The 23,497-nt window shown below is 42.0% G+C and overlaps 1 protein-coding gene across 6 annotated transcripts in view; it reads left to right on the forward strand.

Annotated features, from left to right (window-relative positions):
- The first annotated feature begins 2,855 nt into the window (after positions 1-2,855).
- The window catches only part of RABEP1 (rabaptin, RAB GTPase binding effector protein 1), a 35,078-nt gene continuing 14,436 nt past the window's right edge, over positions 2,856-23,497 (forward strand). For 5 of the 6 annotated variants that reach the window (XR_014936384.1, XM_015880655.3, XM_085521716.1 and 2 more), the window contains exons 1-6: positions 2,856-3,036; positions 17,792-17,920; positions 19,044-19,247; positions 20,067-20,227; positions 22,686-22,805; positions 23,201-23,336. Coding sequence is in view for 5 of the 6 variants with exons in the window: in XM_015880655.3 (XP_015736141.1) it covers positions 3,003-3,036; positions 17,792-17,920; positions 19,044-19,247; positions 20,067-20,227; positions 22,686-22,805; positions 23,201-23,336 (784 nt within the window). In the remaining variant the exon portion in view is untranslated. Of the gene's footprint in view, positions 3,037-6,484; positions 6,804-17,791; positions 17,921-19,043; positions 19,248-20,066; positions 20,228-22,685; positions 22,806-23,200; positions 23,337-23,497 lie in introns of those variants that run through there. The other variant, XM_085521718.1, reaches the window with a different exon arrangement.

A 23,497-nucleotide genomic window follows, 5' to 3' on the forward strand; every position in this document is an offset into this window, starting at 1 on the left:
CATCGAAGTGATACAGCTTTGGAAAATACATACTGCTAAAATAAAAGGTACACAAAAACCTTGCCAGTCTTGGCAAGTAGAGAAGCCATTGTGGCATTGAAGAGAGATCAGGGAAAACAGAATAAAAGTATTAATTACAATGGGATGGTATTGGTGTGATACTGTTGGACCGGCTGTGTCCATCTACTGTCCTATATCAAATATGTGTGATTTAAGTTTGTACTGACAAGTATTTGGGTCTCTAGTCAAGTGAGCATGAGCAGAGCCTCAGAAAAGGCTCAGGAAACACTGAAGAGCCCAGCTTGGAAGGAGGACTCCAGGTACATTTTTGGAGCATACAGGAATCCCACCTGGACCAAACTCTTCAGCTGAAGGATGTGCAAGGATTCGGTTCTCTGAAAACCTATTGCAACTCTTCAGCTCGCATGGTCTGCTGTTTCTTCAAAGTCTGCTCAGTCTTGTTGGCTATCATGATTTAAAATCTTCAGAAGGTATGTTCTAAAAGGGACATAGTGAGAGTTAACAGTGGTTGGATTAATAAAACTCTCCAAAGCAAGCACTGCCATTGAAGTCTTAATACAGAAATCTTTTGATCACACCATTTAATACAATGCACATGGGACAATGAATTTTATGGTACTTGTAACATTCCCTCCTTTTCTTGGCAAGTAGAAAATGTAGTCTTTAGAATTTATAGGATATCTGATCTGCTTATGCCTCAGAGGGAGAAAATGGGATAAATGGCCCAATCCTGAAGATCTGATATTGCTCATCTCGTTGTTGTTAATGAACTGGTCTTCTCAAGAATAGGAAGCTGAATAAATGAGATGCTGCTGCTGGCAGGAGGGGCTATATGGTTCACACTTCAACTACTGCAATATGAAATCCTGCATCTCTGCTTAAATCACTGATGAAGGCAGCTGAGCTCAGGCTAAGCATGGCTAAGTAATAGTTCTCCCTAATGCAAGGGCTGAGCAGGCTACACAGCACTAGAAACTGAAACCACTATGGGAAGGTTGGCTGAACCCCACTGCATCCTTCTCTGTACATCTGCAGACAGATGCAGATAGCGTTGCTAATATAGATATTGTGAGTCTGAATGTGTTATGGCATATTTTTAGATCTTTCAACCAAACAACATCTAAGTACAAAGCAGGTTTGTTTTGGGCCTCCCTGCAATGACAATTCCAGTGAAGTATTGCTGAGCAAGGTTACCCACAAGACTATTCCTCTTAATGTGTCCTTTGTTATGCACACGTAATGAGTTTCTGATTTCTTGGTTATTTTGCAATAAGAAAAATGGTTTAGTTTCATGGTGCATCACAGTATTCAATGAGCTTGCCCTTGGGAACCCAGAAAGCTTTTGAATCTTAATATAGACATCTCTCCAATGAGATCATTAATGTTCAGATATCTAGATCTAGAGCCAATGCAAGCACTTCAATTTTTGCCTGCCAAATTTTCTTTATTGGCTTCATTTGCTTCCCATATATTCAAAGAACTGTACCACATGGAATCCTTTAAACAATCAATGGGGTAACATAATTTTTCAATTGAAAAGGTTTTTAAACACATAAACTCTTCTAGGGTTTACTAAGAAGTTACCATTGCAAATAATTCCAGACTGAATTCCTTGCATTGCAGAACAACTTTTGAAGCAAAGAGCATAACTGGTTTGGGATTTTCAACCAACCACTTTATGGTAATACTTAAATGAATGTAAATTATCTTCAAAAGCTTTGCACTAAAGGACAAAAGTCTACAAACACTCATATCTGCAGAACTAATACTTAATGCTAATGACCCATCAATCTCAACAAGAGGAAAATAAATGTTTAAAAACTGGGAAACTCTGAATACTTTCTTACTTAAGCTATTTATTTGCTTAAGTAAAAAACTGAGAAAATTTGTCTTGCCACAGTTTGATAGCAAGGCCTAAAGAAATGTGGCCACAAGTGAGGGGTCAGGACAAAGTCCTGTGAGACTCCGTTTAAAAATGGTTTTAGATTTGCTCTCTGCGGCTCCCTGAAAGGAGGTTGTAGCTCCTCCCAGCAAAAGGACAAAAGGGAATGGCCTCATTTTGCACCAGGGAAGGTTCAGGTTCGATATTAGAATAAAGTTCTTGTCAGAAAGAGAAGTGATGCAAAGGCACAGCTGCCCAGGAAGGTGCTGGAGTCACTATCCCTGGAGGTGTTGAAGAAACACAGAGATGTGATGCTGAGGGATGTGGTTTAGTGGGCAATATTGATGGTAGGTAGATGGTTGAATTAGATGGTCTTAGAGGTCTCTTCTAACCTTAATAATTCTGTGTTTCTGAGCCCCAAGAAAAGCCAACCAGGAGAGAAGGATCCTGCCCCTGACAAGACTTGGTAACACTGTATCCATTCCAGTGTTGTTCTCAGTTATTTTATATGCCCCCGAAGACTGTACAGCTCTTCGGTGTTTAAAAAGTAGATCACACATTTATTTACCTGCTCAGATGGAAGGATTTACAGCCTCCTCCACCAGCACAGACTGAACTGGGGCTCCTGGTGGGTCCTGGAAGGGGACAGGCTGCTTTGCTGCCCAGCCAGATCACACCTGTACCAAACAGCAGAAGGGTATTTTGTGGGTGTCACTTCCACGAGTACCAACACCTACAACCACACGTTTATACGAGCCGACCCAGGGCCGTCCCGCAGGGTAAGGGCTTGTCTCGGCCCGGCCCATAGGCCCACGGGCGGCACGGACCGGCCGTGCAGCGGGGCCTGACTGTGGAGAAGCCGCTGATCGCGGGGCGCTTCCGTGCTCTCACCGTGGGCGCCTGCGCGGCGCTCCTCCTCCTCCTCCTCCTCCTCCTCCTCCCGCCGCCGGCCGCCGCTGTCAGGATGAGGCGGAGGAGGCGGAGGCCCGGACCGGCAGCTCCCGTCTCTCGCCGGGGCCCCCTGGCGTAGCGGTTCCCGCTCTGACGCCGCGGCTGGAGGCGGAGGAGGCCGCGGCGGTGCCGCCCGCCCGCTGGAGCTATGGCCCAGCCGGGCCCCAGCGCCCCGGCTGACGGTAATGGGGAGGCGGCCTCGCTGCTCTGAGCCGAGGGACTGCGGCCTGCCCGGCGCCGGGCTCGCCTGCTGAGCGGTGCCGGCTGGGGACGGGGTAACGCGGCCTGACCGGGCCGCGGCGTTGAGGAGGTGGCATCGCAGCGGTGTGGGGAGCACCCGGAGAGGCCTGTGCGGCCTGGCCGGGAGTGAGGGGAGGGCGGCGGGGAAAGGCGGCTGGGGAAGGCCCTGAGAAGGCGAGGAGGGCACAGCAGCTGCCTTGTAGGCTGATCTCGGCTTATTGTGGAGCAAGGGCGGCTCCCGGACGCTCACGATGAGGGAGGGCAGCCCTGGAGAGGACGCTGCTTGTTGGGGAAGGGGATGTGCAGTGCTGGGTGAGGCCCCTGAGGAGGGAGATGCGGTTCTGTGGGCGCACAGTGCACAACCAGGCAGGACTGGGTCACCCTGGTGGTGCTCTGGGGCCCTTGGGCTGCACCCCAGAGGCTGAGGTCGGGATCCCTGCGTGGATGGGTAGTTCGTGAGGTGCAAAACACAAAGGCAATGACAGCTCTTCTTTCAGGAGAAGCCCTTCTTACCTGTCTAGGAGGGAGATAAGCTCTACGTGAAGGTTCTTGTCATGGAAAGGATATTGCTTTCTCTTTTGTGAGGAATTACAAACAAGGAAATAATTTCTTTTTTCCCTCCGTGGAATAGATCACAGAACTGTTTGTCTATCAAAAAATCTGCTATTAATACTTTATTTGGAAGATGGGCTTGAAGGAAGAACGTTAAGGATGGTGTTTAATGAGATGCATGGAGAAAGGATGAGAGAGCAAGAAATCTAAGTTGAAGCTGATCAGAACGTAGAAACAGGAGGCCTGGGGAGAGATGTGCAGAACCTTTACAGATAGGTGCTTACCCTGGCATGACACTGTGACAGGGTGCTCTTATTTAGACAGCAGATGAGTTTCCCTGGGAAAGTACTCTGTAAGAAAAGGAGAATGATGTATCCTTAATTATGTGCATCTAGGGAATTGTTGGGCTTTTTTTTTTTTCTTTCTTTTTGTGCAGTTACACAGGAAAGTGCTTATTCTCAGGGATTTCAGCCTGCCTTTGTCAAAGTATTTATGATGAAGGAGCGTAGAGTTATCTGTTTTTTTTCCCTTCCATTAAGGTCAATGACTGCATGCTCATCCTTTGAGAGTGCTGAAGGGAAGGTGAATTTACATGCTGTCGTGACTGTAAGGTTACCCTTGGTATGGGTTGCTGTGTACCTTCTAGTGAATAACCATTGTTTATTGTTCTTTAGCCTTTCCTTGCGAGGGCTACAGAGCAGCTTGCAACAGATTTTCTTCTTGGCTCTTGCTGAGAATCTGACTGCAGGTGTGCAGTGGAACCGTGCAAACATTTCCTGCTTGACCAGGAAAGGTAGCTGTGTGTGAGTTGTATATTAGAAGTTACAAGTTGGGTAGATTTTTGTCACCACTTAGAAAAACGATAAAAGATGCAGGTAACATTAAGTAATTTGATAGGTTGGTGAGGTCTGTCTGGTAAGAGGTCTGGATTGCTGTCTTTCTCTTGCTTTCCTCTACAAGAAGGTGAGGATGCTGTAGGACCCATGGTAGGGGAACGTGGCTGAAAGTTGGATGGATTATGAAAAATGCTCGCTGTGTTCTTGCAGAATTCTTGAAGAACTGAGAGCTTCTAAAATGGCTCCTTTCCCCCATCCTCCTCCTTTGGCAGTAATAGGATCTGCTTGGTTTGTGTTTTTCTTTTCACCCACTTTGATCAATATACTATTGTTCTCAAGTCTGTTGGATTTATTTTTAAGGAACTCGTCAAAAACTGCGCCTTGAAACTTCTCTGTTGTATTTTAGCATATAGAAAGCGTTGAAGAAGTGAATTATTCAATGTTCTTGGCTGTCTGCACTGAATGTATTACTAAGGGAAATAGTGTAAGCTCTGATTTAAGATCACACGTGACAAAATAGTGCTGGATTAGTATATTCCTCCAAGAAAATAACCACAGCTTTGTTACAGTTGCTTATGTTGATTATAAATACCATACACATTCTTTACCTATACAAGACACTGGCTACTTTTGTTTTTAATTCTGGAAACATGTATAAAAGAGAGTAATCAGGAAAAAAAAAAGACATAATGTAACAATATGAGAGGAATTATACATAGGGTATATATTCTATTCTAGTGCCCATATTGATATTAAAAGAAGGGAAGGATTAATACAGTGAAACAGTAGAATGGATGTTAGGTCCTACCCTGTTTTTGTACTTTGGCTTAGTATAGAAGTTAATAACCCTCTAATTCTTTTGTGTGGGGTAATAGAGTTTCCATACGATAACAATCACAGAGAGGCTGAGAGCAGAGTCCTCTGGCTGCTCATGTGGCTTTGTGCACTGTGCTGTTAACTCTTGGCTGATTATGTCAACCTGGATTGCAAGTAGATACGTACTTATTGATCCTGGTCACCGTTGCTTTTGGGAGGTTCTTTATTAATGTGTGTCATCTAGGTTGTGTGACTGGCACAGTAATGCCTGATTTAAAAAGGCAAGCTTTCATTTTGAAGATGTTGTGGCTCTCACCTTCCTTGGGCTTAATTCAGAGCTGGGTTCTTGCTGTCTCTGAACATAGGGTTACCTAACAAAATGTTTTGATGTAACTTTTCCCTGTCAGAATGCTTGGGCTTCAGCATCATTCCTGCTTGGATCTGGAAAATGCTTCAATGAGGAAACTATTGTTGCATCAAACACTAAATCTTCAAGGCTTAAAATAATAATAATGGCATGCAAGTTATTTGCAAGTTGTCAAAGTCTTACTGCATTAGTAAACTGAAACCATTGGTATTGTCCAACTGATAAACAGCACAACCATTGATGTTATCCTGTGAAGGAAACTGTCTCATCGGCACAGCCTGTCATATTACAAGAAAAATTACCAGCCAAGAGTACAGTATTGGAGTAAGTCTCTTACACTGTGCTTAGGCCAGCAAAAATACTGTGTCTCTGTGGTCAGAGCTTATGCCAACTCTCAGCGGAGAAGACTGCTCAGCTGCTTATAGGGGGCTGGAGGATGCTGTCATTGATTTTAGTACCACCAGCAGCACCACGGGCTGTGCTGTTACACTGTGCAAGTCACACGGGATTCCAACAAGAGCAGAGATCTTTCTGTTGTATTTCTCCCATATCTCAGAGTCTGGACATGGCTATTGGAAGAGTCTGGAATATTGTGTGGAAAATTAAATAAGAAAGCTTGTATTTTATGTTCTACATCTTCCACTTGTACGTTTCTAGTTATTTTCCTTCAGATGTCGCTCAAGTGAAATTGAAATATCTGAAAATGCTATTACTCATCTCAGAAGCGAGGTGTGGCTGGTAAGGGTCTGGTTTCAAGCACTGAAGTTCAGCTCTGTGTTGTTGATGTAACTGTCAAATTTAGAGCAAAAGAGCTCTTTTCTCTTGAGTAATAACAGTGAAATTTCTGGTACTTTCCAAGAGCCAAAAATGTCTTCCGTTTCTTTTCTTTTTTTTTTTTTTTTTTGCTTTTAATTTAGTGCATTATTTATTAGTGACTAATATTATCAAACAAATACATTTAAATAAAAAAAAACACACAACAGCCCATAAATGAATGCATCTCTTTTTAAGTTGTATGTTTTTCAGTATTCGCTCAGTGGTCACATCTGGAATTTGGCTTCAGAAGCGAAGCAGACACCTTGAACATACAGATTTCCACCGAGTAGTATTTCTGAGGAAGTGCTGGTCAGCGCAGCAGGTTGGTGTGCTCAGCAGTGGAAACACGCACGTTTGTGGTGCCTGTTTTACTTCTGGAGCCAAGTCCCAAATCTCTTAATTTTGCAAAATGCACCAATTCTGTTCATTAGAATTAGCTGCTGACTTGCCTGAAGGCACAAAGAGTATCCTTTAACACACGGGCCATCTCTCTTACATTTGGAATGCTGGGAAATATAAATTCTTTGCCCATTTTGTAGGTTCTTGGCTGGTTCACCATCATCACAGACGAGATGGCCTTAGTAAATGTTTTCTTTCCTTTCTGGCCTGATGCCTCAAGATGCTTTCCCATAGCCCTCTGTGGATGGAGCACATTCCCGCTGTGGAACTAGTTGTGTGTGCTCCCTTGAAAGTGATGGAGAAAGGGATTTTATTTTGTAACTTTAAGAAGCTAAAACAAATGATGTCTCACAGCATGGGAGGGGACCAAATCCCATCGGCTTCTTAGCGGATGATACTGAATGGCTTCCTGGGTTTTCACTCCAGGCAGTTTATTAAAAAACATGCCTAAGATGTGAAGTTTTCTGGATTATATTTAGGTGAGGGGTTATTGTTTAAATAAGAGTTTGTCTTTAAAACAAAACACACGGAATTATGGCCTTATTCCAACTGAAGTCTTCCAACATAAGCACTGATAACGTTGATAAGCAGCGCTTACTAAGCAGGCTTCTAAGCATTACCTGACACCAAGACTGGAGGGGAATGGGGGAAAAATACAAGACAATAGCAAGAAGTAAATGCTGTTGTGTTTTTTAGGAGCATCTCCCACTCTGAAGGTCTAGTGGTTCTTAGTCTTTGCTTGCAGACTTGTTTTCTGAACCTGGGGTAGTAGTGTCTGAGTTAATGGTACGAGTCTCTGCAGGTTACTCTATAAATAGGATAAGCATTGTGTAATTTTAGTCATGGTATAGTCAGTTAAGCATGATGATGAATTATCTCTGGAAAAATGTAAATCATTTGATATCTTTATATAAATTGACATAGGAGGAGCACATGAGTAGTGCAGTCGGAGTTACAATGTCTGTGTCTTTCAGAAAGAAGAGAATTGCTTTTCAGTACTTCACTGAAATAGCCCGATTCTTGAGGAAAAAGTCTGGGTTGTTGTGTCACTTTATTAGTGGTGCATACGGTACCTTAAAGATGTAGAACTGCAGCACATCTGTTAATATAATGACGTATTTTCTTTGCATATTAGCTTGCTAGTACAAAATGAATGGCCTGGTTAATATATTTTCTAAGTCAGGGATATTTCAGCCTGTGATTGTCAGACCCCTATCACTTAGGGACCACTTCTGTTCTTCTTTCTATGGAGTCTCTACAGCAGAAACCCAAACACCTCTCTTGTGACAAGGCTTTAATTCCACTTTTTTAAATAAAGGAGGCCTGAAGGGTTGGCTGTGGGGGGAAAAGAGACTGAAGAAACATGGATTTAACCTGACAGAAAAGAGCAAACCTCCTTAGGTATCCATAATATCAGAAGGGCAGCTGGAAGCTTCTGCGGATGCTTTCTTCTTATCTTACAACATGCACAAGTCATTCGTTGAGAAAACCCAATGAAGTGCTGCGTTTGTTGTATTTTTTTTCCCCATTCATGTCTGCTTCTGCTGGCTGTCAGCTGACTTGTGGTACATCTCCTCTCCTGTCTGCATCCTATGTTCCTCTTCCATGGCTTAGCTCCTCCACATACAGCACAGAGAAGAATAAAAGCTTTCAACTCACCCTTCACATGTTCCATCTCCCCTGGCAATTTCTGTTTCCAGGCTGCAAAGTGACAGGGTAATTCCTGGGAAATGTTGCCTTACGTGACCTTTGGGCACAGATTCTTCCTTTCTGAGGTCAAGTGACTGCCTGTTTGGCTGGCTTGGACAGCTACTGCTCCTCAGCTGATTCTCTGCTTCCTCTTCAGTTCTCCTTTCCCTTTATCTCCTTACCTCCCTTAAGCACACTCTCCTTCCAGCAGTCCTGCTGCTGCTGTCCTTGCCCTCATTTCATCTGCTCCATTCCATACATGCTCTGCTCACCAGTTAGCACAGTGCTTCCATGCAGGACTGTTCACCTGCTGCACCCTGCCTTGGTACTGTCACTTTGTATTTGCATGTCTGGTCACCCTGAAAATATTCCCAAGCAAAAGTATTCTTTGTGTTATATTTTAACCTCTGCTGGCTGCATCAGTACTAAGTAAAATGATTAGTTTGGCAACGTGGTTGGTTACATTAAAGAAAAAAAAACCAGAATGGAGTAACTTGCGAGCAGTGATTTGGCTACAGACACTGAGTATAAAAATAATCCTGATGTCTGTGTTTTCATTGTCATAATCTATGAAGAAAGAAGCACAGATGAGTGCTAGAAGCTACTGCTTGAGTGGTGATTATCTGAACCGCCTGCTCTAAGTGTTGATGTCTGGTACCCTTATAGAGAATTGTATTTCCCAAGGCCTGCTGAAGATCGTGCTGGACTCCTATTGACTACATAGACACTACAGAACTGGAACATTCATCTCACATTAACAGTGGTCTGTGCCAGAATCGCTGTGATGTAATTGAGCTGTGGTGTTACTTGGTTTGTCTTGGTGAAATATGAAGCATAAACGTGGCTCTGTTGGTTCGAATCATCTCATAAACCACCATTGTGGTCATATGGTACATCTTTTAAATTTTCTTATAAGGGTGATTTACAGGTTTTGAAATGAGTTTCAAGTAACGCTTTCTTAATTGTCAGCTCGCAATGTCTGTTTACCTTTTTTCTTTGTGCTATATCTAGAGACGTGTGATAAATTAATGGGAAAGCAATTAGCTGAACTCCAGATTCTGCGTTTAACTGATGCTTCTCACTGTGAAAATATTATAGCTGTCTGTCTGGCCTTCACAGCTTCTGTTTGATTTATAGATGAAACCGGAGATGAAGATGTTCACTCTCTAAATAGTGCTGAAAATCCTTGTGTTCGAAAGGCTGCCTTCATTGGAGGCACACAGGCTGACATTTATGTGCTGATGCATTGGGACGGGTTGTAATAGCACATTATAGGGTCTGATGTAAGTGCAGTTTTGTACTGGTGTACTTGCTTTTGGATGAAAGTAAACATGAGCCTGAACTTGTTCCAGAGTAGAGCTGTTCTCCAGTATATTTCTAACTACTGCTCTAGGTTTTAGCCCTGTCTAAATGCATCTCTGCTGGAGAAACCCATTCAGTTGCGTTAGATCAAAATGTCTATGTAGATGCAAATACAGAGAGGAAACATGATTTTGCATTCTAATACAGATTATGCTTGTGAGCTGCCCCTGGAGTGTGTGAATGGAAATCAGGATTTGTGGAAGTCTGTTTAACACTTAAAAATGGCAGCCATAACGTCTTTAAAAAGAGAAAAGGAGGGAATGTGTTTGGGCTACACCAGTCTCAGTTGCCACCAGGAAGTGCAGGGTAGAAGTAAGGCCAAGCTGTTCCTTTTGGCAAGCTGCATGCACTGAGGTTTAAACAGGTTATCCAGCTGCACCCGTAGGCTGTGGCTTTGTGTTGCAGCTCAGGCAGTCCAGGAGGGAGCAATCCTTGAGATCCTGCTCCTGCAGTGATGTCATGCTCCCATAGGTGCCCTTGTGCCTACTGCATGTTGGTGTCATTGCTGAGCCAGCTCAGCTCAGCCACCCAGTGGAAAGCTGCTCCCTGCTGGATTAAGGATTTAAATAGATTTGGTGAAAGGTCCAGCAGCAGACCTCTCCTTGTTGGCTCCACTGCCTATGCCAGGAAGTTATCCTCCACGCACTGCAGGAGCCTGGACTGTGTGTGCCTGGCACTGCTGCTTTTCCAGCAGTACTGGTTGTTGAAGTAGCCCATGAAAACTCTCTAATTCTTCCTGCTTATTCTCCATGCTGCATGCATTGATGTATGAGCACTTCAGAGAAGAAAACAGAGCAGATGTTGCATGTTTCTCTAGAGGGATGCGAGAGGATCCGCCATAGCTGTGCACGCTGTTGAGATATCTGGCCTTTTGGCTCACGTCATGGGGAGCAGCTGAGGAACATTTGTTGTTTTTCTGGTTGGCCTGGCTCGTTCCCCAGTTGGCTGCAGTGGTGTAAGCATTGCCGTTTTGAACCTCATGCTCCAAGTCCTTTAGTTAAAAGCCTGCCTTCCTAGGTTTGCCAGCCTGCTGCCTCTTCTGGACAATTGGATCCCATGCCTCTCTACCAGGTTATAATCTTCATAGAAAATCCCAATGTCATAAAAGCCAAAACCCTCGTGCTGACACCAGCCACATGGCCAGGAATTGATATGCATTATACATCTATTTCTGGCTTCCCTCTTTCATCCAACTGGCAAAACTGAAGAAAAGATGACTTGGGCAGTGGCATTCTTCACTTGTACTCATAGGGCTTTATAGCTGCCTTTGATTTTGCCCACTTTCCAGCTTCACGTGTCACTCATGCCCACGTGAAAGGACAGTGGTCCTCCATGGCGCTCTCACTGCAGGCTGTTGGTATGATCTTGGTCATGGGTGTCTGTAGCTTTATGAGCTTTGTGTCTGGTTGTGGTAGTGAAGCTGGAGGATGGAGGATGTTGCTCTGTAAGTGAAAAGTTCGTGCTGCTTTCTGACTGCTAAGAAATTCATTTGGAGTTAAGAGGTAAAAAGAATATGAATACATGGAATTATGGCAGTGTTTCCTGACAAGAAATAGGTTATCTAAACTTGGGGGAGTAGTAGCCTGTTGTTCTCAGGGAAACTATTAAACTGCTGCAGAAACCCTATTCCAAGTGATAAGGACTGTATCCTGCTCGTTATCAAATAAAGATGTTAATCATCTTTTATTAGTTGTCATACTGTACTTATCATCACAGTGTTTCCATCTGGCAGCCATATTTTCCAGACCATTTATCAAGATTTATGTCCTGTAAGTGGTTACTCAGAGGCACCATGTGTTCATGCCTGCAATGGGCTTTTCTGAGAACTAATGCCTTTGAAATTACTGTCCCTTGAAGTTAAATCTTCACCTGCCCCTTTCTTTCTTTATTCTCTGGCTACAAATTTGGGGGGGCTGAATTCAGTAGGAAGGGATGCTCTCAAAGCTGCACCTCAGCTACGTGGCACATCCTACATTAGAGGCACCTGGGGGAACATGGAATTAATGGAAATGGTTATGCTTTATGTATTAAATTACTTCATCAGAGAGAACAATTCAGCAGGGTTGTTTTGTGTTGGGCTGAGTCACACTTTTTTTGCTTCTTTTCTTTTTTTTCCCCCCAAAAAGAGAACAGCCATTAATAAATCTGAGAGGGACATGAGAAATATGTTAGAAGGAGTCAAAGGAATTTTCCTCCCTCCCACTGCGGATGAGTCAGCAATTCCATTATCTGAAAGAAAATCAGTACTGGATTTGTTGTCTGGGTTTGGCAAATGTTTGCATTATAAGAAAACATTTACACTGGCGTGTTCAGAATGGGGAATTATGTAAGTGGTCCCCTATATAGTGGGGTGGGTATCAGTATCATTGATCAGAACAGCAGATTTCTGATTGTTATGAAAGCAGACATTCTTCACTGTTTGCATTTTGTTTTTCTTACAAGGTAAGTGTTGAGTGTAATTGCAATTTGAAGTAGTTTTATCCTGTTTGGGATTTGATGGCTATTTTATACAAGTGATGATTAGATCTGGGAGCATGGAAAAGCTCAGCAGTAGAGCTCCAGCATGAATGCCACGACTCATTCATAACCTCACTCTTAATTCAATCAAGAAGGATGGAGCTACCTGGCTTTAAGTGCTCAGGAAAGGGAGTGGATGGCACTGCTGGAGGTCTTGTTTACAGGCTGAGGGAGCATCTCGTGTGTATGCTTATAATACCTGTATGGCGACTGTTTAGGTTACCAGGTGATGAGGCAGGACTGACTGATGAAATAAAAGGAGTGGTGAAAGCACTCGTGTGTGCTGATGTGTCTGATAGTTGTGTTGTTTCAGCTTAGATACTCTGTTAAATGCTTGAAAAGCTTTGCCAAGGGAATCAGGAAGGACTGTGGCTGCAGGGTATGTAGATGTAGGCAAGCTTTAAGCTGATACTGGTGCAGTCATGGCAGCAATGGTGTTCAGCACAAGCTGTAAATCTTTGTAGGGAAACCTGACCAGCGCTTGGGTTCTTAACCTTCACTGTGTTCTGTGCTTCCATCACCGTGCTCCTGTTTGCTCAAGCAGTGACTTGTCAGAGTAGATGTACACAGCCTGCAGAGTAAATAGACCCTCCATAAACCCGAGAAATCATTGAGCATTATTTTTGCAGAGAACCCTTTATTAAGAAACAAAATTGGTTGTCTTATAATGTACAGTTATTCCCCTTGCTTTAGCAGTTTTTCATTTTTATAAGGAGCACAGGGAGCAGGGAAAATACTTGTGATTGCAATAAGATTAATAACTCACCTTTTTGTGTTTATAGATGGATTTAGTGTTTCTATTTGCTAAAATGTGGCTGACTTGCTGTTGACTTTTGGGACTCTCAGATCTGCACTGGAGCCTGCCAACATTGCCTTCCTGAGATTCACTTTTGGTTGCAGTAGTATGGCCACATGCAGCCAAAGTAGTTTCTCTAGGTTACCATCTATCATGCTGTCTATTTGACTTTTCCAGTACTGTGATTGATCCGGTGCTGCCCTATTTTAATTGTCACTTAACCAATGGGGCAGAGAGTGTGGTTGATGTGCTTAAAAAAGAACACTCATAGTATTACCCAGAAATGCTGGGAGGAATTGTGCTCTTCACTTCCCAAAGCAGCAGTGGCAGAGATGAAATAGAAATAGAACCAACTATGCCAAAATCTCACATGCGTTGTGAGGACAACTGAAGAACTGAAGCTGAAGAACCTGCTTCTGTGATGAATGATGTGCGGTAGGTCAGACTGTGATGGCAGAAGGGGAATGTCCTTGGGAGAAAAAGGTGATTTTAGCAAATGAAAGATAAATTACTGGGGAAAAATTCAAGCCCGCTTCTGTCCACATGAACGTATGTGAATAACTGCATTCTTGTGATAGCTGATGTGAGTGACCACTGTTCCACTGCATTCTAATTTAAGTGGTGTTTATGCTTAGTTAAACTTAAAGCTGAACTGAAGTTACCTGGGGCCAGAATGACTAAATGTGTGGAAGAGGTGAGCATTAGTCACTGTGTGAAGTGGGCTTATGGAGCTGGGGGGGTACAGTGTGAATCCCATTCACTGAGCTGCCTGGGTCTGTGTCTGAGGAACAAGGCAAGGAAGCAGTTAACACGTGGTGTGTGCAATAGGAAGGAGGAGAAAAGTGGGAAGTAGCAGCAGGAAAAAATGGGGAAGGAAAAACACTATCTTTGCTTTTCTTTCCTTCTTACAATTTGCTGTATAAACATACTTAGAGGATAATTATGGTGACAATGATTGCACATCAAAGATACAGGGCAGTATGTTGTGTTACTGATGAGTACTAAGTGACATTGTTGGTAGGTATATATAAGGAAGGCTTCTGTTCTGCCTGCTGTACACATCTGCACTGCTGGATGCAGCAGGGCCAGATGTGGCTTTGGTGCTGCCCCAGTGGGTTTGCACTGCATGGAGCTGCCCCAGCTGCTGGATGGCTGCCCAAGCAGGAAAAGGAAGAAGTAGAAAATGATGTGGGAGACTTTTGTCTCCAAAATATTTGCCAGATATTTGTGTCAGATCTGCTTTTCACATTGCAGCAATGTAGGACTGAGGTCTTGATGTCATGTTTGACACTCTAAATATCGAGTTGGAAAGCTTTGTGGCATTAATTTTATAAATAGAACTCGGACTCAAGAATAAACACAGTGATAATCGGCTTTGTCTGTCTTTAATTCTGGAATGGTCACTACGTGTTTGTGCAACTGGAAACTTTGTCATAGATAAAATGAAGCCTTTTGGGAGCTGGCTTGTGGAGCAGCATTTAAGTATCAGATGAGAAATGTGTGTTCAATTCATGTATTTTCTTTACATTGATTTATTTCTTCTGTGTACTGGTTTAAGAGAAAGCTGTCTGCTTTCACTGGGGTTTCTTTTTGTGTGCTTCATTGATCTTACAGACTTCTTGTGCATTGATGACTCCACTCTTAAGTGAATTTTTCAGCCCTTCTTTTGAGTTGTTCTGCCTGTTAAGCCACGTAATGACAGGCAGAACACTCCATAGCATTAACCAGAGAGATGGTGATCCCTGCTTCTGACGCAGGGTGTCTATGCAACATCCATGTTGTTCATGAATAGTTTAATTGGCAAGTCTGACCCTGTCATCATTAATACCTGATACTCTGAAGAAAGCCTTATTTTTAGCTAATGGTTGGCCAAAGTGACTTATCATTTGCTCGCTTGATTTTCATTTTGGCCTGTGAATTTTCAATTAAACTCAGTGCTAATTCAGAAGTTAAGAAATGGGGTCTCCAGGTTTTTGTTTGTTTCTTAATGAGATAGGCTCCATATTAGGCCTTCATGCTCCTATGAGATACAGCGTGTTCCTTGCTGGGTTGGATCTTGTGTGTAGCAGCAGATCCTGTTTCAGCTGGGCATGGCTCCACCAGAGCCGACCATGCGCTGCGCTGTGTTTATTAGGTACTTCCCCGGTATCATTAAACATTGGTAGCTGATATTCTGTGTGTTGAAATGGGAGAACAGCCACGGTGACTCGGGCAAATTCATGAATGCTTGTTCTAAAATGAATGGGTTTTGGTGGTTTGGGGTGCCTTTTTTTTGTCCATTTTAACCAAGTCAGCCTACAAAGGCAATTAAAGTTTTTTTTCTCAGCTCTGTTACAGAACTAGAGTGACATGAACCTAAATTCAGGCCAGGAATTCACCTGCAGATGGTAACAGCCTAATTGAAAACCTATGAATATCCATTTCCTCCCATCACTGTGTTCCAGGCAGGTTTAATCCATGTTATTTAGTCTGTAGTCACCTGCATATGACAATTTGCATTTGAGTTTGTTCTAGAAAGTGAAATGTGTCTCGTGTTAGTGAAATGTGGGTAACACTGCTGTGGGGAATGGTAAGATCTGTCCTTAGCTGCATACATCCTACAGGTGGTAGAACTGCTTTATTCCTTCTATTCAGATACAGAGTTTGATGTTAGTACCCTGCTGCTCTGATGTGTGGCCTGCAGGTCTCCTGTTTCACTGCTTGCTTTTCTCACTGCTGTGGATGGCTTTGGCAGCAGCCAAAGCACTGCTGTGCTGAGGTTATTCATTTCTTTCTTTTACAGCTATCTATCAGGCTATAGGGAAGGACAACACTGTAAAAATGTGAACGTTTGAGGTTTCATTTCCATTTCCTGTGTGATGACTGCCATCCCTTTCAGTTTGTGTGGGAGGATTTCAGAAGGGTGAACTCGCCACTGCCCCTACTTAAAGCCACTGAGGTTTCTGTTCTTACCATGTTCTCTGCCCTCCACCCTCAGCAAAAGCAACTGTCATGTTGGAAAGTAAAATAATTTGGGTGCTCTGCACAATGTGGGTGTGCTTTGTGATGTGAGCAGCAGCACTGCTCGCTGCAGAAGGAAGATGGAAGGGATATAGGCAAAGAAACATGAGCCAACCCTTCCCTTCAGGTGACTGCAGCAAGAGAGCAAAGGTAAATCTCTAGTCTTGGGAAGCATGTTTGCTGCCTGGGCCTGGCTCCATGTGTGCTGTTTCTATCCTGGTTTGATCCACCCACTTTCTGAGCTGATGAGAAGCTTTGCTCTCAGTGAGCTGTCTTTTCTCCAGGTTTCATTTTCCAGAGAGCACTCCTGTGCAGTTGGCTTTACACATCCCTATGTCTGACATGGAGTCAAGTAGATATTTAAGTCCTGTATTTTATAACACCATAAGCCCTCGTAACCAGCAGCCAGTAAAACATACCAGTGCTGTTAAAACATCCTTTTGTTCATGTCTGAGCTTACTGTAAGTCATCTGGCACTAAAACCAAACATAACTCACACTGTCTTGGTGGCATTTAGCATCCAGCATTTTGCTGCTCTGGATCTGCTGCCAGCAGAGCGCAGGTCTCAGTGATGGTGCTGAAGCTGTGTAGCCTTTATGTTGTGTTTTCATTCACTACTTGCTCCTGGTGGGAAGTGATTTAGGTGGGATACGTAAGCACATGTGATTAATCAGCATTTTGTGTATCTAGTCTGTGCTGTGTAGAGGCTATAACTGAAATGAAGTTATTCAGCTCTCCTCCAGACAGATTTGGAACATGCTTAGAGGAGTGTTATTTACTCAGTGCACTGCAGCATCCAGGTGGGATTTATTTGAGCTCATCTGCCTCTTGTTTCAGTTTTGAAATTGAATTCTGAAGTGTGAAGTAGGAAACCCCCCCAGGCACCTAAATGAGACCTGTATGTCTTGAGGTGCAAAGTGTTTAACGTTGCACACGAAGATCAATATTATATGTTGACTGTTGTATTTGTTATCCAGTGGGGTACCGTAACAGGATGCTATGGTATTGTATGGTGTTTTTTTCAATACTGACCTCATTGCAACAATTACTAGGTGTCGTGTGGACTTCATACTATTCTCTCTGCAGTAGTGAAGTTCCTTTGACCTCAGCTTTTGAGAATGTGGAGATTTGCTGCTCTTCTTCACATGCTGCTCCTGTGTGTGGTGGCGAACTTCCCAGTGTCGTGGGAAAAAGCACCAATAGAGATCATTCTGCCACTGATTTTGCAGTGTATTTTTTCCTTGTTTCTTGCTTCAGTGTATTTACAGAAGTGTGATCTTCTATGGGCTGGTGACCGTTCTACTTTGGAATTCATTGCCACACTCCTCTATGTGTGTAAAAACCTACTGCAGTTTGGTGCTGCAGTCCAGGATGACTTATCTTCCCATGGTTATCTTCCCATGGTTCTGACTGGTTGTTCTGATAGGTTGTGGTACAACAGCTGAGCTAATTTATAAAGGTACTCTAAAAGGCATAAGCCCAATGCCTTCAGGTTGTAGAATGGGATGCCATAACTCTTAGTGATGTACCTTCTCTTCTATTTTTAGTTGCTCTTCTACAACGGGTAGCAGAATTGGAAAAGGTCAACGCAGAATTTTTGCGCACAAAGCAGCAACTTGAGCAAGAATTTAATCAAAAAAGAGCGAAATTTAAGGAGCTGTACTTGGCAAAGGAAGGTAAGTCCTCAATTATCTGAATTATTTTAATGTGTATGAAACTTTAGCTGTAAATAATCCCTATGTGAAAAATAACTTACGTTATGCCAACTACTGTTCCCGATTTGCCCATACACACCACTTACTTTCTGTTTCTCAGTTTGCTAGAGGGTAACACTAACTAGGATTTTAAGATTAGGATAATGACTTGAACATCCATTAGGAGATAGTACATTGTTTCTGATTTGCCAAAAATGGAAAAAACGGCACATCTTTTAAACAGAGATCTATAGTAGGAACGTAAGATTTGTGCAGAGAGTAACATCCTGTCAGTGGCCATTCAGCTTCCAAGAATGAACTTTTAAAATGAATGTAAAGATTCACCTGCACAGGTAGGGTTCATCTGAGTGACTTGCTGTAAACATGGCAACACCAGCACTGCATCTTAATACTTTTTGTAGCCACAATGTATTAATTCTGTCTGAACAGCAGGTTAAGTGGAAAGTGGGTAGAGGAAGTCTAGATGGTGTGCTGTTTGTACTTTGTAGCAAGCTTTTTTAATGTATTAATTTGTCTTAAATTTCCATCTGAGCTAGAATGTAGCAGACAAACATTGTTAAAGTTTTAATACTAGCCAAGGGCATTTATTCCAATAACATTCTTTATAGGAAAATTTGAACCATGTGAGCTCAAATAGCCAATGAAGACTTAGAGAGTATAAATAGTTGCTGTTCTGAGAGCCAAATTGATTTACTTCTAATTCTGATGATCTTTCTGTCCTTAACATATGAAAGCAAAATCAAAAAATAATACATTAATACTGCAGCTGCTTGTCTAAGCTTATGAGTGCAGAAATACAACAAGCATAATGAAGATCAGATCATACAGAAGGCTCGTTTCTTTGTGTTTCTAGCAGCTGCATGAAAGGAAATTTAAGATACAAGACACTGCTGATGAGATCAGCAATAATTCTGTTTTCTCAGAACAGTCAAAAAATAGAAAATAAAACTAAATTATAATAAGAAACACATGTACAAAAGTGAAAGAATAGCAAAGAAGAATATACAAGCAGTTTCTCGTTTTCTTTTTTCCCCAAAGCTTATTTTTTCTCGCTGTACTCTAAGACTCTCCCTGTCCTTTTCAGAGGACCTGAAAAGACAAAATGCAGTGCTGCAGGCAGCCCAAGATGATCTGGGACAATTGCGGACGCAACTTATGGAAGCTCATGCTGAAATGGAAAACATCAAAGCTATAGCTACAGTATCTGAGAATACAAAGCAGGAAGCTATTGATGAGGTGAAGAGACAGTGGCAAGAGGAAGTAGCTTCACTCCAAGCTATCATGAAAGGTAACTCATGACCAGACTTTTTCACTTGTGGAGTATTGTGTTTTGTTTCTGTTTTTCTTGATGCTCCTGAGCTATTCTGTATTATGTTTGCATGTTGCACAGCTGTTCTGCTTCCTGAAACAAACTGTGTGCAAGGAATAAAATGCAGGATGTAAACTGGGGACAGACTGTTGCCATAAATGGCTGATTTCTTAAAGATCACAATATCCTGAGCCTACAGCCTGCTGGCTGTAGGCGTTGTTTCCATCTTTGTATAATGCTTTTCCCCAGGAGAGCACAAATCTTCATGCATATTGAATAGACAAATTTCTATTTACCTATGTTCTATATACGTAGTAGAACTTAAATCAAGGCTCTGTTGTGCCAGCTGCTGTAAATATATAAAGACAGCTCCTTATCTGAAGGGTAGTGATAATAATAGAAAAATGAAAGGTATTTGAGAAGTTCTAGTTGCTTCTTTGCATTTTAGAATAAAGAAGCATGAGTTTGTTAGCTTGTCTCATTGTTGTGCTTGAAGATACAAAATGTATTGCTGAACAGGATTTTAAACATGCATGCTCTTTGGAAATTAGGGATCATACAGCGTGGCAGCTTGTTTGTGGTATAGCAGTGGCCTAAACTGAAATGCAGTTCCTTTGGATCTTTTGCTTATGCAGTTGTTTTGGGGGGTAAGAGTCAAAAGGAGGAGAGGACAAGAGAGACTTCACTGTTGTTATAGTTTCAGTTAACTCTGAGAAATCATTGGCTGGTTGGAGATGAATAATAAAGCTCTATTTTTAAATTACCTTGAAAGTAAGTTTTAGAAATAATGTTTTATAGAGACTGTTCGTGACTATGAGCTCCAGTATCATCACAGGATGGAACAAGAACGAGCTCAGTGGAATCAGTATCGCGAAAACGTGGAACGCGAAATAGCAGAGTTAAGAAGACGACTGTCTGAAGGCCAAGAGGAGGAAAATCTCGAAAATGAAATGAAAAAGGTATGTTGCAGTCAAGCACTCCAGTTCCTATTTGATGTATTTGTGCTGTTACGCATGTGTTCGTTTCTAGACCCTGCTGTAAATCCTCAGATGTATGCATGGCCTGGATCTGCCAACTTTCAGCCCTTTTTTCATGGAATTCATTGTGACCTGATCTTGAGTTTGGATCTGTGATGGTGTTGTATCTGGTTTATGTAGATGCAGTGAGAAAATTGTAAGGCTTGGCCTTCAGCTTGTAAAACCAGGAGGTTGTAAAGTCTTGTAATGTGAAATGAACTCAAGTAAAGCCCCCTTTTAGATTTTTTTCTGAAGCATAAGCTGCTTTCCATGGGCTTTTTAATGTTCTTCCTCATTAAACCTGCACCGTTTTTCCTCAAGGAGACTAAGAATGAGATCAAAATTAGGAAGAGGACATTGAATTTCACAAAATAACAAACAAGGGAGTCCCAAGCCCACAAAACGCTGTGTTTGGGTATCAAAGTAATGAATATTCATGCCACAGCTCTCAGTGAGAAAGGAATAATTTGCTTGATCGTTTGGGATGTTGTGCTTGATGACTATCAATCAGTTCCTCATACAAAATGGTATTTCTGTCTAACAGAGGTGAATTCATAAATAAATATTTATGTCTCTGTCTTTATATTCTGTGTTAAAAAGATAGGCTTATTTTATCTTAAGGCATGAACTTGGGAAGAGTTTTCAAAAAATACTTTCATCTTCATTTCCAAGGAATCTCCAAATATCACAATAAATAATATTAGAAAAATCTGTGTAGTAGATCCTGTACCAGCATGCAAAATTGAGTTATTCTTAAAGCTAGCAGAAAACCAGCTCACTGTCTTGCATTGGTAGTGCTGGGTGAGGTGAGAGGAATGGAAGAGTAGAAACAAGATCACAGGTATCATGTTGCAGTCCAGGACATTCACCTACTTCTACTTCTTGGATCAGTTGTGTTCCGCTTGGCTATAAGATCCATTTTAAACAATAGAGAAAATCCATGAACTGTAACGCTGTAAAGCAGTGTGAAGTCAGACTGGTGATGGAATGTTCTTGCAGCCACCATGAATAATAGGGAGTAGCTTATTCAACAGCCCTAAAGATAAGAGGCTATCCATGTCCTGCTACAGATAGGTTTAAATAAACAGGACTGATAGAATAAATGAATTATAAAGCAATCCTTGAAGTTTAACAGCTTCTCCCATCTGCTCAAAAAATGTGACTGATGATTTGCTGGCTGCCAGCATGGGGCTGTGTATGTACGTGTGACTCTGTCACATGTCCCTAGTATTGAATTCACTGGGACATGTGATGTCCCCTCATTTCCTTGAAGATTTTATCTGTATTCTTTGAACAGCGCTGACAAAATACAGCAGAAGTGAATACATCATGAAGATGATTATGTTTTGCCTATAGAATTTTCTTGACAGACTTTTGTAGTCCACGGACCTGGTAGCATTTCTATATATTATAATAATAATTTATTTTTATACTGTTAACATTTTTTTTGTCTGTTCTGCTTCTTGGAAGTCTTGAGTAGGATGCAGTCATCAATAAGCTTACCAGAAAATGCAAATCCAGTGAATAGGCTGAGAAACCTACATTCTAGCCTAGATTTAAAACAAGGCATGAATGTTTTCGTCTAGCAGTTGTCATGTTTGATCAGGCTAAGTGTCAGCTTTTCAAGGTTCAGTTTTGGGACACATTTTTCTGCCCCCCTCCCCCCTATCCCTTGCTGTGAATTTCTCCAGTAGCAAATAGAGAAAAACTGAGCATTCTCAGTCTTCATACATAAAATCAACCTTAATCAGGTTAAATTCTTCCTCGCTTATTAATCTTCTCATTCTGTTTCCCTGCTTTGATCTTTTCAGTGCTGGTTTTTTATATCATGGACGTTTTTTGGTAGATTGACTGTATATGATTTTGAAATACTTAGTATGCAAGCACCAAGAAATTGATGCTGCATCAGTAGTAATCAGTTGAAAAATAATCTTTCAAAACAGAACAAAGCTGCACTATATGTTACTTCCTTTCATAAGTAAGTAAATGAATGGGATCAGTAACTCACCCTGAAGTTCCTGTGATCAGTTTCTTCACGTGTACCACGTGGCAGCAGGCTGCAGTACTGTTAGGCCTTTAATAACACAAAAGGGTAAGCATTCTGAAATACATGGCCTGTAACAAGTATTGAGAGTAATGTATTTCTATCAGATATCGATGGTCCAATCCGTGCATGGATTTGAAAAATAGTTGCTTTCTCTGACAGAAGCAATGTCTACCGATAGCCAAAAAGGAGGTAGATTAACTAAGTAGTAATATGACGACTGTTGAAAGAGGGAGTTTAGTTAGCTGCTGTCATGGATATTTCCTCCATATAATGGAGGATATGTCTCCCATAATGGAAAATGTTGCAGTGAAATTGTGATAATGTGTTAGTCCTAACTTATTGTGTTAATTTCAGGCCCAGGAAGATGCTGAGAAGCTTCGTTCAGTTGTGATGCCAATGGAGAAAGAGATTGCAGCACTTAAGGAGAAGCTGACAGAAGCTGAAGAAAAAATAAAGGAGTTAGAAGCATCAAAGGTGAGGTGAAATTGTAACCATGTACCTATCTGTATCTGAAATTTCTTCAGATCTACTTTGAGTCATTTTGTTTCTCAGTGTCAGTTGCTGGACTGTGCTTCTCCATTTAAACTCTGTTCTTCCCAAGTGTTGTTCTCTGGGAGTCAGATTTCTCCATTTCCAAGACCAACAGACTTGCAAGCAGGAAGCTTGTATCCTTGGGCAGGAGAAGCGTTTTCCACACTTAATAGAAAATAAAAGCAGGAATAGCATTGAACTCTGAATTAGTATCCGTGGCTCCTAAACAGCATTGAGGAAGATAATAACTCTGTAGCCACTCAGGAATTGGTTGAACGCCTGCAACTATTACTTCACTGAGATTGTGTATTTCCCTTTTTTTTTTTTTTTTTATTCAGGTTAAAGAACTGAACCATTATCTGGAAGCTGAGAAGTCCTGTAGGACAGACTTAGAGATGTACGTGGCTGTGCTCAACACACAAAAATCTGTCCTGCAAGAGGATGCAGAGAAGTTGAGGAAAGAGCTGCATGAAGGTGCCTATCTAATGATAATCCTTTTGACTCTTTGACAGTAAGGATGCAAAAAATAAAACCAACCCACCCATATGTCTGTTACTTCTCTTCTGATTTCTTATATGAGCTGGACTATAAATAAATGAGCATTATTTATAAATGTCAAAGGCCCTGGTCATTTA

This window comes from Coturnix japonica, chromosome 22 (genome assembly GCF_054131305.1).
Source record: "Coturnix japonica strain WE chromosome 22, WE-NBRP24, whole genome shotgun sequence".
Classification (NCBI taxonomy): domain Eukaryota; kingdom Metazoa; phylum Chordata; class Aves; order Galliformes; family Phasianidae; genus Coturnix; species Coturnix japonica.